Consider the following 17614-nt stretch of genomic DNA (forward strand, 5'->3'; position numbering starts at 1 on the left):
CCTCCTCCCTCCCAATCATGAAAGAAAAACCCCAAAGACAAACCATACGGAGTCCTCCGCGGGAGGCGGGCGACGCCTCGGACGTTCTGAGCCCGTCATTTAAAGTAAACAATTTGCATAATGTAAGCATTCGGAAGTCATGCAACCATTTGAACAAACTCTACATAGTGCTATCCCCACACTCAACAAGGTACAGAGCCAAGTTACTCCAGGGCCTGACATCAACATCCTAATGGCTGCTATTGTGTGGTGAAAAGTTCTGCGCTTGCAGCAAGTTGCCTGTCCGGGGAGGAGTGTTGTGAAATGCGTGTCGGGCTTCTACGAGCTGCACTTTGGAATTGTTTACAAAAGGATACAGCATCAGCGGCAGTCTCGAAGAAACATGACTTGTTGTCTACTGTCACTCGGAGCTTAGCTGGATACAACATAGCTTAGGGCAGGCCCAATTTGCGAAGCTGGAGTTTAGTGTCTGTGAATTTTCAGCAAGCCTCCTGGATCGCCAATGTGTGGTTCGGGTAGAATGAAAGAGTGGCCCCTTGATATTGAATTGATGCGTTTTCTCGGGCGAGGCGGAGCGCTGTGTCACAGTCCCACAGTTGAGCATGCTGGCAATAATGGGTCGAGGAGGGGATCCTGGGGGGGAGCGGGCCAGGAAATCTATGTGCCCTCTTTACCATAAAGGCGGAAAGAAGGAGTTAGGTCCTGATCGGGACTGAGGAGGGGCTGGACCATAATCTAATGAAGGAAAAAAGAGAAGATGCCCACACCTCAAAATAGTACACAATTATTCGAAGAAGGCACGTGTAACTGAATTGCACATGTAAAGGTACATTTATTTATACCAATTACTACTTTTTTTTAGAAATTTTTGGCAAAATGTTTTTTTCAAAAGCAGAAAAAAGGGGAAGAACCCACACAATCAACACAATGGTTATACAAATACAAACAATAATTATACACAATGACAATTGATGAGATACGTAAGAACACAGAGGGAATATTAACACATTTAGTAATTCATGGTCAAATATGAATGCCTGTTTTTAAACCACAAAAGCGAAGTGAAAAAGGGGGCAAGAGCTTGCACAATGTCCATTAGCGTAGATACAATTAATGTATTACTGTGCTCTTGCGAGATGCCGACGCGTTTCAGGTTCGAGCAGAACGTATTCGAACCCTCATCAGGGCTTTGTGAATAGTCTGTGTGAAAAAAATAAAAAATGGAAAACAGTTTTGAAAGCCACGACTAAATGTAAAGCGATTGAACTCATAGAGTTTTGAATGAGAAGGGTACCTGTGGTTATCAGGCTCCCAAGCTTTGTTCAATGGACAGGGGGCGATGACACAAAGGTTTAGTTCTAAAATGAATAAAGCACAAAATGTTGTTTCATATAATTGAATATGCATCAAAGGAGAATGGGGGAATCAAGGTTTGAGCCTACCTCTATGTGCACCGTCCGGCGCCCCTTAGAGGGAGGAGATCGAGGGTAAAAAATCTTGAATCCTGTCAATTAAAAGCAAAAGGCTTATGATCTAATGTCAACCTTAATAGGACTTGATATGCGTTGTTTAGGAAGAAGGGGCCCATACCTTGCGTTTTGCGTGCAATAAAGCGGAGTCCCTCTAGGTTGGAATCAGCATGAAGCTCCTACATGGACAAAGTGAAGGCGAGCGTCAAACTGGTTGCACTTAGCAAATATTAAACAACTACGTTATGGGCTGGTGGAAAGGAGCCTACCTGGGTCAGCTGCACGGATCATGGTGGCCCAGGAATCAGAAACCGGAGTGTTTTGTTTTGTCTCCGTTTCCGTGGCGCGCTGAGAAAAGGGAACAAAAGCGCGAATGAAATGCGCGTCTGTAAGCTGTCAGTTTGTGAATGAATTAAAGCTCCCGAGCGGAACGGGTTGCTACATAAATCAAGGCTCCCGAAGGGAGCACGTTTCTTACCTGGCCTCGAACAGTCACTATTCCAATGGAAGGCTTCTCGAAGAATGCCTAACGTTACGTGGGGCCATTTTGGGAAACTAGAAAAAGGGACGACCAGCGTCCCATTGCATTATGGGATATGTAGTCCCAATTTTGAAAAATTCGAGGGCGCGCCGAGTGGAAATGGATTCGTATTTGCACTCATGTCAGGGATGAAAATTAGCACACGGAAGGCAAAGGGGAGCCATTATGTAGGGCTCATGGGCTGCATAAAAGTCCACCTTATGAATACAAAGGAGACAAATGCAAGGCAGGGGGGGGCGCAAAAAGAGCTAATCAAAGCTAGGTCATTGTAGGAAAAACCAGCTAAATTCTTGATAGTTCAGACATACTGTTAAGCCCTGTAAGGGTGGTATTGAACTTGAGGATCAGGTATGCTTCCTTCTGGAGCAACATCTTGTCGATGTCTGCCGGGCGCTGTATTGTACCAAGTGTAAATAGTACTGACCACTTGAAATTCAATTCTGAATGAGAATTATCAATAAAATGTTCAACCATGGGTGCCGTAAGCACTTTCTTTCTAATCCTGGACCTGTGCTGACTGATGCGAAAATTAACTTGCTGGTTTGTTTTCCCGATGTAAATCTTGGGGCAAGGACACTGGATGACGTATATAACGTTTTTGGTTTTACAATTAGAGAAACCTGAATGCTTCCATTTGATCCCACGGTGTTCGAACTCATTGCCCTCAATCGTACTAGAGCATGCCACACAGTTACCACATCTATGGTGGCCGTCAATTGGTTTCAAATTCCAACAGGATAAAATATCTTGTTTGGATTTCGGCAATGATACATCTGCTCTGACAATTTGTTGTCCAATACTTTTGTTTTTTTTGTAGGCAAAAATGGGCCGGGGGAAGGGGCATTCTAAGCCATCAAGGAGGTGCCAGTTTTTGAGAATTGTCTGTCTCATTTTATGCGTGTCTGGACCAGTTGGTATGCGTGACCACATTTGGTCCAGACACGCATAAAATGAGACAGACAATTCTCAAAAACTGGCACCTCCTTGATGGCTTAGAATGCCCCTTCCCCCGGCCCGAAGCATACCTGATCCTCAAGTTCAATACCACCCTTACAGGGCTTAACAGTATGTCTGAACTATCAAGAATTTAGCTGGTTTTTCCTACAATGACCTAGCTTTGATTAGCTCTTTTTGCGCCCCCCCCTGCCTTGCATTTGTCTCCTTTGTATTCATAAGGTGGACTTTTATGCAGCCCATGAGCCCTACATAATGGCTCCCCTTTGCCTTCCGTGTGCTAATTTTCATCCCTGACATGAGTGCAAATACGAATCCATTTCCACTCGGCGCGCCCTCGAATTTTTCAAAATTGGGACTACATATCCCATAATGCAATGGGACGCTGGTCGTCCCTTTTTCTAGTTTCCCAAAATGGCCCCACGTAACGTTAGGCATTCTTCGAGAAGCCTTCCATTGGAATAGTGACTGTTCGAGGCCAGGTAAGAAACGTGCTCCCTTCGGGAGCCTTGATTTATGTAGCAACCCGTTCCGCTCGGGAGCTTTAATTCATTCACAAACTGACAGCTTACAGACGCGCATTTCATTCGCGCTTTTGTTCCCTTTTCTCAGCGCGCCACGGAAACGGAGACAAAACAAAACACTCCGGTTTCTGATTCCTGGGCCACCATGATCCGTGCAGCTGACCCAGGTAGGCTCCTTTCCACCAGCCCATAACGTAGTTGTTTAATATTTGCTAAGTGCAACCAGTTTGACGCTCGCCTTCACTTTGTCCATGTAGGAGCTTCATGCTGATTCCAACCTAGAGGGACTCCGCTTTATTGCACGCAAAACGCAAGGTATGGGCCCCTTCTTCCTAAACAACGCATATCAAGTCCTATTAAGGTTGACATTAGATCATAAGCCTTTTGCTTTTAATTGACAGGATTCAAGATTTTTTACCCTCGATCTCCTCCCTCTAAGGGGCGCCGGACGGTGCACATAGAGGTAGGCTCAAACCTTGATTCCCCCATTCTCCTTTGATGCATATTCAATTATATGAAACAACATTTTGTGCTTTATTCATTTTAGAACTAAACCTTTGTGTCATCGCCCCCTGTCCATTGAACAAAGCTTGGGAGCCTGATAACCACAGGTACCCTTCTCATTCAAAACTCTATGAGTTCAATCGCTTTACATTTAGTCGTGGCTTTCAAAACTGTTTTCCATTTTTTATTTTTTTCACACAGACTATTCACAAAGCCCTGATGAGGGTTCGAATACGTTCTGCTCGAACCTGAAACGCGTCGGCATCTCGCAAGAGCACAGTAATACATTAATTGTATCTACGCTAATGGACATTGTGCAAGCTCTTGCCCCCTTTTTCACTTCGCTTTTGTGGTTTAAAAACAGGCATTCATATTTGACCATGAATTACTAAATGTGTTAATATTCCCTCTGTGTTCTTACGTATCTCATCAATTGTCATTGTGTATAATTATTGTTTGTATTTGTATAACCATTGTGTTGATTGTGTGGGTTCTTCCCCTTTTTTCTGCTTTTGAAAAAAACATTTTGCCAAAAATTTCTAAAAAAAAGTAGTAATTGGTATAAATAAATGTACCTTTACATGTGCAATTCAGTTACACGTGCCTTCTTCGAATAATTGTGTACTATTTTGAGGTGTGGGCATCTTCTCTTTTTTCCCTCTTTACCATAAAGGCTTTGGAGAAGTTGTCCACCCCAAACAGTTCCGCCAGCAAAGTCTTGATAAAGGGTACAGGTCGCCCCAATTTTGTGGATTCTGCCAGACACATTATGCAAATGTTATTCCTCCGAAACCTCGCTTCCAGGTCTTTATTGCCACTGATTTAAGTAGGCGCTCCACTCGCTCCAACCGGTGCTGTGTGTCGGTGGATTGATCCTCGTGAGAGGAGATGCGCTTCTCGGCCTTGTCCAACCTGGTGTCATGTTTCTCTAGTCGTTCCCCCATTTTATCGAGGCTGGAGGTCAGGGAGTCTAACCTGGAATCAATCGCATGGAATCCAGCTATGAGTTCCGCCATAATAGCTGCGGTGCTGTTTGACCCCAGTGGCAGCTCATCTTGTTCTGAGCCCTCCCCTCTTTCGGCACTATGGTCATTGGACGCACCCTGCTTATCAAAGTTTAGTTTCTGTTGTTCAGGGTCCCTACAATCCATGACAGTGGCGTATGTGGGTCAAAGTATCGTAGAAAAGGTAGAAGCCCCGTACTTCACCCGGTCAGCAGGGGTGGCGAGGAAGGTGTCTCCCACGTCAAATTCAGTAGTGAAACTCGCCCCGAAGCAGCCCGCGGCACCCAATGAAGAATTGAGGCTTTGGATTGGTTTACAGCCGACGAGTGCCGTGCCTCAGGGGGAGTTGGAGAGGAGTAAACACCCACCTCTCAGGGATTAGTAGGACTGGACTCCACAAGCATGCGTTCAGCTGCAGAGATACTCCAGTAGCAGCGTAGAGCCCCACCTCCGGCGAGCAGCAAAGTAATCAAGGTCAGTGGTCACAGGCCCAGGTCATCGTCGGGGTCCACAGTTGTATGTATAGGAAAGGAGGCGAAGAGGGGTAAACACACATCCTTCCGATAGTAGTAGGCCTGGACTCCGTTCAGCCGCGGAAACACTCCAGTAGCAGCACAGAGACCCACCCCCAGCGAGCAGTAGAGTAATCAAGGCCTGGTGGTCTCACGCCCATGTCGCTTTCAGGAAACACAGTTGCAGGCAGAGGAAAGGAGCCGCCACGGGCTTCAATCATGGGGCCCCCGCAGCCCCCAGAGTCAATGTAGCCCCACTAATTTAATCGGGCAGTGATCATTGCCCTGGTAATGCACCACAGATAGTACCTTCAAAAATACTGTCACCGTAGCGGAACCCTCCACACGGAGCCACCCGCAGGTCGGGTCCCAGTTGCGCAGGTCTTCAGTTCACTCCTGTCACCACCACAGACATGACTGGAGCATCGGCAGGAGCATTGAGGCGGGCGGGGGGTTGCAGGGGCAGCCACAGATTGGTGATAGTCCTGGCATCGGGACAAACAGTAGGCCCATGGGTAAGGCCGCAGGTCTCGCTTTTGTCACTCACCCAGCCCTGATCCATGCACAAAGGCCCCGGAGTAAGACTTCAGGGCTAGCATTATTGCGGTAAGGGGAGGTGCAGAGCGGGGCAGTGGGATACCTGACGGAGCACTGCTGCTCCGGCCTCAGGCTCACCCATGGACCCTCTCACCACGGGGCCTCCGAGGCCGTCCAGGTCACTGCGTAGCTCCACCCATCTCCACACCTCTGGCCCAAAAGCAGTGCAGGGCCATTGATCGGGGATATTTCAGCTCAGGCCTGCAGGCGGTCATCTGAGGTGGCCTCGATCGCCCAAACTCGAGGGGAGGTGCCCAATTGAGGCAGTTCCTGCCGTGTTTAGTGCTCCGAGCTATATACATTTCATGTGTTTCGATGTGGCAATTGTTTTTCTCACATGAACGTGTCAAAGCTCTCTGAAACACTGCAGATCTGTGTCAACAACAATTAATACACTACCTACCTTTAGCTCCATTGTCTGGACATCAAAGCTTGGCACAGGGGATGGTCAGTTCTTGCTTGTGTGTTGGTGTTACACATCATCACACACAGTTTGTCTCCACAGATGCAGCTCAATTATTACTCGGTCACATGTTTCTTAAACTGCACCAGCCCAGTAAAGCACAGCTGGCCTTTCAGTGGGCGACTTGAAGCACCTTTGAGCCCATGAGCTCCCATTTCCGCCCCTTCATCAGTATGAATCTGTATCATCAATGACTTAGCCTTATGCCAATTATTTTTTCTGTACGCTTCTCTGATCCTTTTCCACTGTGATTTCTTCTCTGAGGCAGTTGGTTGTGCTGGAAACCTGAACTCTCTGGCATATCTCTGTCCCGACCGGGAGGGAGGGAGTCCATGGTCCTTTTTCATCATCTATGTTTCTGGGCACCTAGTGTGGATTGCGGTCTGCATTGTCCTGTCCATCTGACAACTCACTTCCGCTTGCTGGCATACGGAAATGTTTGGAAAGTGTTCTGTGTAATTACTGCTGTTATTTTCCTCGCAGACACCCTAGTACCTCGAATATGGGTGACCGGCCATGGTTACTGCTCAAAGGGGAACCAAAATCTGCTTCTGGGGTGTTAATCCTTAGCCAATATCTTGTCCCCGACCTTCAGGCTGAGTGGCTTGACCTTCCTCAGTTGGGAGATGTGTTGGTTTTGGTCCTCACGCTGGTGAGGTGCTTGGTTCATTGTTGTGGCTACCTTCGGCCTATGCAGGGTCATCAGGAAAGGCATCTTAGATTTTCCGGCCAAAACATAAGATGCTGGGAGTTTTCTCTGTTGTGGTGCGGGGAGTCAGTCTGTAGTCTCTCAGAAAGGCATAGATTGCCTTCTACACGTATTTGCTGTTCAGTTTTAGTGATGCAGATGGCTTTGACTAGTATCCACATAGACCTCTTAATTTCCCTGTTGGCTTGGGGCCACCAAGAAGTGATTTTGCTGTGTTGCTTCTTCAGGGACGTGAGGTAGGTTGTTAATTCTTTCCCATTAAACAGAGGCCCATTTTCTGTATGCAGCACCAGGCTTCAGGTGGCATTGTTTTTTCCCCAATTTGGGTATGGGCTTTCCTGCTGATGTTGACCCTACGATCTCCACCTCCAGGTATTTCGCGTAATCATCCAGAAACACTAATAGGTGTCACCCGCCAGTAAGACTCCCGAAGTCTGCACTAGCACAATGGCATAGCAGGGATGAGCTCTGTGTTGATGGACGGCAGAGAGTCTGATGCCCCAGTGACTTGGCAAATTTCATTGTGTTAGACCGTCTGCTCCATAAGGCCGTCCAGCCCTGGGAACCAGACTTTGCTACAAAGTCGATTATTCATATTGACAATTCCTTGATGGGAACCATGTGCAAGGTAGACAGTCCTTTGAGTAACGCTCCTTTGTATGACTAGCCGGTGCCCTCCCAGAAGGCAACCTTCTGTCATAACTAACAGTTAATTTGTCTCATACATGGCTTGCTTCTACCCGTTCTTTTCTATAGACTGTTTGGGGCAGTTTTCCAGTTTCCTGATTGTACCACCTGGGCAGCTACTTACAGCAGCCATTTGCATTGGTGACTTTGCTATGTTAGCTAGAGACTGGGAGAGTCCACAATTGCTCTTTGACCATCCTGATGTACTCCTCACTGTCGGCCGCTTCCATCTCGTCTTGGGCCGTGATAGCCTGCAGGATTGTGTGCTCCTCGTCTGTACTTGACTAAGATCTGGTACTCCTGCAGCTGGAGGATCCACTTGTTGATCTTCTGGGTGAGGGTTCACTGAGGATTCTTTAAAGAGTGGGGACTGGACCTTGTGGTCAGTGTTTGACGTACAGGCGGAAGTGTCTGCAGCCCCAGTGAATGCAGATCTCATCTTTTTCTGTATTGGAGTACCGTTGCTTCATTGGCGCCAGAGCCCTACTGGCATAAGTGATGGGATCCCTTTCTCTGCTTGACTGCCTCTGTGAGAGCATGATTCCTAGGCCAGTGTGACTAGCATCCACTGACTGGTCAGTATCCTTGCTTGGGTCCAAGTAGGCGTGGGTGGTATGTTTGGATCGCGCTTATTTGGTGGCTTAGAGCTTTAGCTCTTGTTCATTACCAAATTGTCAGGGTGGTGAACTCACGGATGGGTTTGTGAGGTTTTTCATAAAGTGGCTGCAGTTCATGACCATCCCTAGGAAGCTTCTTGTGCCAGTCACAGTGGTCAGGGATGGTGCTGATTGGATGTTGTGAACCTTGTTGGGGTCAGGGATGACTCCTTTTGCGAAGAAGAGGGACCCAAAAATCTTATTTTCTCCATCAGTATCTCACACGTCTTTTTGTGCAGAGTGAGCCTGCTGTTTTGGAGTTGGCAGAACACAGCCTGTTACCTGCTGAGGTGTTTCTCTGGAGTGGCTGTGTGTACCAGGATATCGTTATTAATAATTAGCACTCCTGGGAGTCCAGCCAGTACTCCCCAGATGTCCTGAAACACCTTGGTGGTGCTGTAAATGTCAAAACTGACAGTTTGTAGCACCTCAATCCGATATGAGTGGCAAACATTGTTGCGTGGTTCCAGTGCTAATAGGATCTGGTGATATCCTGATCTTAAGTCCATCTTGGAGAGCCAGCAGCATCCTGCGATGTTATCAACTGTCTGGTTCAGATGCATTTCCTGTTTTATGACCTTATTTGGGAGGCACATATCTACTCACATTCGCACCTCTCCCAGTTGCTTTGGCTTCATTGCGATGACAGAGGAAAAGAGTGACCCATGGGGTAGGCATGTCGACCTTTTGGATGATTTCTTAGGCTTCGAGCTTCCAGGCTCTGACCCCACTTTAGGCTTGAGGTGGAAGACTACTCGTCTGTGGCACAGGGTAAGAGGTTGGAAACATGCTGGATGGACTGGTCTATGTGAAGGAGGACTCCTCTGCCTTTCGGGGCTCATGTGGCTGTAACTCGTGTTCGAATTCTCCTAAAAGGGAAACAGTGGCACTGGTGTAGACTCTAAACATGAACTGAACTAACTGGAGGCTCTCTGCCATTTAACAGCTTAAGAGCATTTATTTTTCCCAAAGTGAATTAGATCTTCACCCTTGTCGATCGTTCTTGGTTTGGGATGTCGGCAATGAAGACCCCAGCCAGGGAGAGGGATGTGGTGGTGCCAAAAGCATACACTCTCACAGCTGTTGGGCAAAGGGTCAGTGGGGTGGGAATTGACCTGCATAGCGCTCACGGCTGTATGTTGATTAAGGGCTAGTTGTCAGAATGCTTTGAGGTATTAGCCCTCCACCAGGATCTGACAGCAAGGTGCCATTTGGGTGCGTTTCTGAGACTGTTCAATGACATGGATCATGTGTACAACACATTCTGGAGCATCGTCATCCATGTCTTCGTCCTTGATCTGCATGGTTGAAGTATCCATGGCGTTGAGGGCTTTTCTTGCTGGGTGCCATGGCAGGGGGGTGGAGCAGCACACTTTAGGAATTGCAAATACTGTGCTGATACTTTGATTTTTAGCAGAGACTAGTTTAAAACGTAGAATCTATGTTCGTCAAAGAATGTAAGTGACTAACGCTTTCACACCCTTTTCACACTTGCTCAAACTTTTGATGGATGTTGCACTTAAAATATTTGTGAATTCCCACAAAGTTGTGACTAAGGGCATTCGCCTAATTTTCACTGGCCACCGCCTGGCCCTCCCCTGAGAGAAGATCTCGAAATCATGTTCTGATCCTGTACATCCTAATTGTGCCCTCCTAGTGCAAACGACTGAAGTAAGTATGGAAATTGGTGGGAAAACACACACTTTCTATCCTTGTGTAGACCATAGATTGCTTCACTTGGTGGTGTGTTTTGGTAGTGGAGGAATAAAAATGGGGAAAGACTTCTATAAATGTGAAAATACACTTCAGACTTGCTAACTCCTATGAATTGCCGGACGAAAGGCAATCCTAGGGCTTAAGTGTAGGACAGAAGTAAAATGCATGCTAATCTAAACTCGCGTAGCTTTCAGTGCTCTCTGCTGTGGATTTTTGTGAATCCTCTAAAAGTCTGAATCTACACAAATCAGTTCCCTACGTAGTTTATAGAAGCTTGGTTCAAATCCATTATTTTCAGCATTAAGAGGGGCATTCATCAACTGCGTGATTTAAGAAAAATGGTTCTTTGATGTGTTTTCTTTTTTGCTCGTTTGGTTTGTTGCGCTCAAGAGAACAACCCAGTGTTTTCAAGCAGTAAGACAAAGAATGGTTGTGTGGGCAGATGGCCCAAATGTTGGGTGAGCTGTGAGCATTAGGATTGGTTTCTCTGCTGAATAAAGAGGGATTTCGTGCCACTTGATTATCTATAAATGGCTGCGTTGATGGAAAGCAAAGCACAGTTGCTTGGTAACCTCAGTTTCATGCCTGTTATGGTACTATTAGGACACGTTCCCTTTTCTTCACTTCATGATGTAACGTTTGGTGCAGTGTTTGGGATAGGCCAGTTTCAGCACCCTTCTGTTCATTTGAGGTGTAATCGTCTTAAGTTTCAGAGAGTACCAAAATCGAATTATTTTCAAAGAATAAACATAGGCTAGAGATGCTTGCTTATAAACTTCCTGGTGATGTGCCTTTGGAGCTGCATTCCATTATTGTTAATGTGGCAGTGCCCTTAAAGAGAGGACAACCCATTTAGAAATCTACCTGATTTGCCCCCCCCCCCCCCTCCCTCATACCTCTCCAAAAAAACTCTGTCTCACTCCACATAAGATAACAAGAAGACGCATGCTCATTTCTCCCTTTCTTACATTCCCTTGGAGTGGAGGCGAGGTGATGTTTAGGTCCTATAAAGATGGAGAGCACAATGCCTACTTCTGGACCTGCAACATTTCCTTTGAGGTCAACCTACCGAATACCAATAGTGTTCCCATTTTAAAAAGGTTTTGCTTTCTGAAATAACCATGCTTGAATACCTTTTATAACCCTTATTTTACCAATAATATTTCAGGATGGAGGGTATTTATTTAACTCACAAGCCCCGGTGTTGTGGAGAGAGAACCACTCCAGCACAGAATCGCATATGCTGGGTTTCTGTTCGAAAGTTGCCCTGATAACCGAGGTTATTCCTTAATTACCTGTATATCATTGCCGATGGGGAGTGGAAGGGGTAAGGGATTTAATTCAGCTAGGCTGTCCTAGCCCCTTTTCTTGAAAGTGCAATTATGTTTTTGACTTCCTGTATCATGGTAGTGGGTGTTACACCTTGGATCAGTTCTTTGTTTCGTACCATACAGGAGCAATCTAGAGGATATTTTTACCTTGAGATGAACACCTCTTACAGACATGCCAAAATCTCATGTGCTCGATGGTGCTCAATCCTGAGCTCCATGCAGTTCATTGAGGTCAGAGTCTCTGTTGTCCAGCAAATGGCATTGAACCCCCAGATGATGGAGGGATCTCTGCTCCACAGTTGGGTGAGATCCTCATTGTTTCTGATAAGAAGCTCTTTATAGAGGGACACTAACTGTTTTACCTGTTAGTTCTTTTAGTTACTTTTCGTTTTTGAAATATCACACTCATGAACATGAAAATCAATAAATAAGAATTGCAAGGCCGTTCCCAAGCTGTTGTTATCTTCTTCATAAGGACATTATAAATGCTGGTTAGAAGGTCAGCCTGATAGTATCAACTCTGACAGAATGTGCCAAATCGTTCAGGAAACCAATACTTCGCTAGACAATCATGATAGTATGTTGTTGAGTATTTAGCAAATACAGTGATAGCATGCATGAGACTTAGAATGGTATTGTGCTAGATTTCCCTGTCTTTGTTTGACTCAGTGAGCTGCTCTAATACTTGTGGGGTGTTTTTGTTTATTCTTGACTCCTTATTTTCAGATCGGCAGTACTTCAAACAGCCCCTTTCCGTCATCGGTTGAAAACAGTTTCAGGGACGAACTTAAGCGTCCCACATCTTTACCTTTGGTAAGTCATGTGGACTGTCCCAGCTCGCTATTCTTTTAACTGACTTCCTTTTAGAAGTCTCCAATGGTACCACGGGCTGCTCGTGCTCCTCCTTTGAGCAGTCCAGCCTGCATGGCCGAATTTTCCAGTGCTCTTCATAATGCCATTTTGCAAGGCATATCTGTTTTCCACCCCGAGAAAGTCACTGGGTACTTTTTGCTTTGACCTTAGTTTAGAGTTCTGTACAACTGGCTGAGTGTAGTCTAACCTATTGTGGATCGGTTTCCACCAGTTCACTACTCCGTGTGGTTCTGTAGAAATTATAATTAAAAAGTGTCTGAACCCTAATCCTAAACTCCAGTGGTGACCAGTAGATGCCCCTGCCCCTGAACATATCAACTTTAGCCAGTTGTTCTTCATAACTTAGATGCGTAGCTTTTTTCTATTATCCTGGGTGTCCATTCTCCTTAGTAATAGTTCACTCGTGCAGCATTTTACTTTAGATACAAGGTATAGCTGCAAATGCGCTATAGCTGAGAACTTACTATTCCTAGGACTCCGTTTTATGTCTATTGTAGTGCAGTCCTGCAAAGTGCAGTCAAAGTGTTTTGCATCATGTGCTGCAGAAAGTCCTGGAACCTGCTGGCTTGTGTCATTTTCAGTTACAATGCTGTAGCTGTGACTATACAAACGTGGAAACCCAATATACCCTTGTAGGCTTGGGCGGTCGGTGATCAGGGTAAAGAGTAGCTACAAGGGATTTTGTTTTGAATCTTACTCAATTATTTTTTAGATTCTTGGTTCTTACAGTAGAACCAAAGGGATCCTCAGGATAACTGGATAAATTTTTTAAACACTTTTATGGAAAAATAGTACATTCATTATTGAAAGATTTAAAAAGTAAAAAGGCACACAGCAGGGGAGGGTATTATGTTAAAAAGAATTGTTTATATAGATATAAATCACAGACAAAATTGATGGGGATACAGGTTGAACAAAACTATACAGAAACCATTATGAATAGCAACAAACAAATATTGAATTGACAATTCATAACAGTAACATCAACTCCAATAAATAAAATAAGGAAACCAAATTCACAAATGTATCTTGATGTCCTATGGCAAAAATGCCTGGGGAGATGATATTTATGTCGAAGTTTCGGTCTTTTGGGCTGTCGTCAACAAGACCATCATCAGGACTAGTTTATTTGAGAAAACCCCTTGGATAGACCAGAGAATATGGTGGGTCTTAAGGTATTGAATGGTGTTTCACTCTGGAGTGGTTCTGAATGAAAGCGGAGTAGATAACTGTGTGTAGTCAACGTATCTTTTCTTAAATGGGCTCTTGTACGAATAATTCAAGTTTATTTTAAAAAAACGAACTGTACGACCTGGATCAGTTGCGGTACATACAAGCACTTTCGAGCGGTCAGTGATTTGTCAAGGTAAGTAAATCTCGCGAACTATCGTGATTTCGATCGCCAAATATATTTTTCGAAGTAGTTAGCAGAGGTTCATCAATCACTCCTTGTTAGACCTGTCTGCATCTGGGGGTGTTCTAACCATTATTATTTATTTTTGTCACCCTTAGCCTCCCAGTGTTTCTATTTTTATTTTTTATGTTCACCAGGATTTTTCAGTGCTGTCAGGGGGCTAGGTGTTACTTGACTACGACGCCATTTTCTCCTTCATACTCTGTGAGGCCTAGTTAAGCTTCTGAAAATCTAGTGACACTCAGAAACCTAAAATGGTGTCCACCACCTGCCATAATGGACATCCAAGGAAGGCAGACCCATAGGCTAACCTGAGGAAGGTTCCAGAACCATCTAGTAGCTTCCAGGGGTCTGAGGCCAGCCTATAAAAGGCCAGTGACCAGCAGCCATTTTGTGCACTAATAGGAGTGACCAGTGTGGAGAGAGGCGACTTGAGGTGGAGGATTGCGCACTAGTAGTGACAAGATCGACCTGTGGGGCCGGCTGTCGCTCTACTGGGAAGTGCCCCCTTTTAGGCTGACCAAACCCCACTGTCACGGCGTCCATACACAGTGACCAGAGACTCTGTGGCAAGTTTTATAAATCACTGCGACTCTATGTAGTGTGGCTCTCGAGTGACCTGACCCCCCCGCCCTGAAGGCCGTGTGCAGAGCAGGTGAATTTGGACCCAGCGACGCGCTGACTGGCCCAGGAATCCGGGGGCAAGGAGTAAGACCAGCCACAACTGCAGCACTCGAGTCCGATATTCACCTTGAGGAGGGAAGCGGCAGAATCAGCTGTTGATCCTACCTGTAGGAGACGCTGCGCCAAGTCGATCCCTGACGCGAGATCGGTAGGGAAGGAAGAGCCCAGCTGACCCGTGTTGTTGACAGAAGGAGTCGCCGCGGAGGGAGAGGCGGAGTCTGGATTCAGGAAGACCCCGGCGGCGTCAGAGGAGGTGCGCCTGAAGCAGAGTAAGCTGGTCGGAAGAGGCGGAGCTTTGGCCTGAGGGAACGCGGAAGGAGGTAGAAGCGCCGCCACGGACTCGCCGGAGGAGCAACACGGACTGGAGTAAGCCTTTTCCCCCCCCCGACGCCGACTCCCACAGAGCCCTCATCGTCGGCACTGGAACGAGTCAACTGAGCGCGTGGGCAACTCAAGCCGGATTGCCCCTTCAGATGAAGTAAGCGGGGAAAACTGTGGGGAAGCGGGAGGCGGCACAGCCGGTGAGCAGTGTTCACTGAACCGCCGGTAGAAAGATTAACTGCCAACAGACATCCCGGAATTGGGAACAGAAACTTAAGAAACTCGATTCAAACCATTAGAGAAAACACCAAGATATTGGGGGTGTTAGAAGGGAAACGGAGCACCGAGTAAATGAGCCTAAAGCAAGGGTATTGAGAGCTGGGCTACAGGGTGTCAGTAGCAACCAGAGTTCATCCTGAAAACCCCTCCGGGCAGTTAACCCCTAAGAGTCAGAACATCTCCAATAGGGGCAGAGTAGAAGAATAGATACAAGAAAGCATAATTAATTTGCCTTGTCTTCTTTTGGCCATATAGCTGGCTGTGAGCTTTGCGAGGAACGCTGCTGGGGGTAGAATTCTGTGGAGCTGTGAGCTCGAGCTGTTTTGGACCCTGAGTTCAGATGGGTAATGTACATGCCAGGTTATGTAAAGTGGCGCATTGAACTTGTACAGTGAATTTCCCATTCTGCATTAACTAATTGAAGAAGCAATACTGATGTAACTGATGGTGATTTACCTCAAATGTAATGTAACCTTAATTAATCTTCGCTGAATTGAGAAAAGTGTTGAAGCTTGTGAATTGAATATGGAAACTTATGCTGAACTGAATGTATACTATTTTATTTGACTAGAAAAGAACAAAGAGAGCTTTTATAAAAGGTACTGGTATTTTTCTAAATTGGTGTGGTGTCCTTTATTTTTAGTGGCAAGACATTGGGTTACTGTGAGTGGGTTCTGTAAGCACTTATACAACGCCTTGGAGGTTAGCTGTTCCCCCTTCTGTGCCAGGCTACCCTATGTAGTCTAGGAGCCCCTAGGTCTAACATAATTGGTGTTTCAGCGGTGGGATAACGGATTTGTGCTTACACTCACTTCGTAGTAACGCAGTGCTTGCCACGGGCCTACACCTGGAGTTTTCTCCTTGCGGCCCTCCTAATTTGAATTTTGTTTTTTCTAAATTTATTTCTGGTGGTGGGTGGAGGTTAACCCCAGGTCACTTTTTGGTTTTCTCCTGTGTGTTAATTGTATTCCATAGTGAAAAATGGAATTAAATTTGGAAGAGCTAGACTCCTATACCGTGACCCAACTTAAGGAATGGTGTCAGCAACAGGGGGTATTCTTTAAAAAAGGTGCCAGGAAAGGCGAGTTGCTGACAAGCATAAGGGCATGGGTGACTGCAATGTTGTACCAAGCTGGAGGGGGGAATCTACTGACAGGTCCCAGGACACCTTCGAGGGTGGGCAGCAGCGTCTCGGAGAGGGGTTTGACCGACGCCGAGCTAGAAGATAGGAGGGAGGAGAGGAGAATGAGGTTGGAATTAGCTCGAATGGATATGGAAAGGGAGGACAAGAGGTTAGCCCATGAGCGAACCATTAAAGAGATGGACCTACAAGCTTTAACCCTAAGATCTTCCAATTCAGATAATGGTGGCAGCGAAACTAAGGTGAACACCAGAGAACCCAGACCCTACTTACCCAAGGATGTCATGGCTAGCTACACCCCAAGTGATGATATTGCAAAATGGCTAGCCGCCTATGAGGTCTCATTGAGGGCCCATGGGATCTTGGAAGCCCACTGGGGGGGGGGGTTGTATAAATACATACCACCTGCTGGCAGGGATACCTTGTTGGCCCTGGAGCAGGATGAGCAAAACCACTACCCTACAATGAAGGTGGCGCTGATAAGGAAGTTTGGGCTATCTCCTGAGAAGTATAGGCAGAAATTCAGGAGTAGCCACAAACTAGGCACACAGAATTGGGTGGACTTTCTTGATTACGCCAGGAAGGCCTTGGAGGGTTGGGTGAAAGGCAGCGAGGTAGGGGACTATGAAGGTTTATATGACCTCATACTCAAGGAACACCTACTCGAGAAATGTTTTCCCGAGCTGCGACAGCATCTGGTGGACAGCAAGCTGACCAGCCCTAGGAAGCTTGCTGAGGAGGCGGACATCTGGGCTAGTACCCGGGTGTCCTCGAAGGGGACTGGAGGGGATTCCCAGAAGTCTGGACAGGGCACCCCCCAGAAGAAAGAGGGGGGAGATAATAAGAGGGAGTTCTCAAAAAGTCCACAAAATACTTCACAAGGAAGGGGCAGAGGATTCATCCCTAAGGGTAACCCCCCCCCCCCCCGCAACCCTAATCCTGGCCAAAGCCAGCAGCCAAGGGTTGTTCATTGCTTCAAGTGTGGTGGTGTGGGACACTATAAAGGAGATGTGAGATGCCCAAAAAGACCACCCCCTCCCACTGGAGGAAGAGCCCCGGGAATAACTAGTGTAGTGCTCGGGGAGGAGATGCCTTTGGGTAACGGAGGGGAGTGGGCGGGTGTCACTTTAGTGTCCCTGGGTGATAAGGAGATGGTACCAAAGACCCAATTGCCCTCCAATACTACCAAGTATGAGCAGTGGGTCACCATCAACGGCCGTAGAGGTGAGGCTCTG

General features: G+C 46.5%; 1 protein-coding gene across 6 annotated transcripts in view; it reads left to right on the top strand.

Moving 5' to 3' along the window:
• GRAMD2B (GRAM domain containing 2B) overlaps positions 1 to 17614 on the top strand; it is a 463109-nt gene that overhangs the window by 357110 nt on the left and 88385 nt on the right. For all 6 annotated transcript variants that reach the window (XM_086961100.1, XM_086961104.1, XM_086961099.1 and 3 more), the window contains one exon: positions 12394 to 12480. In XM_086961100.1, the coding sequence (XP_086817226.1) occupies positions 12394 to 12480 (87 nt within the window). The remainder of the gene's footprint in view (positions 1 to 12393; positions 12481 to 17614) is intronic.

The sequence above is a fragment of the Lissotriton vulgaris genome, chromosome 3_1, assembly GCF_964263255.1.
Source record: "Lissotriton vulgaris chromosome 3_1, aLisVul1.2, whole genome shotgun sequence".
NCBI lineage: Eukaryota > Metazoa > Chordata > Amphibia > Caudata > Salamandridae > Lissotriton > Lissotriton vulgaris.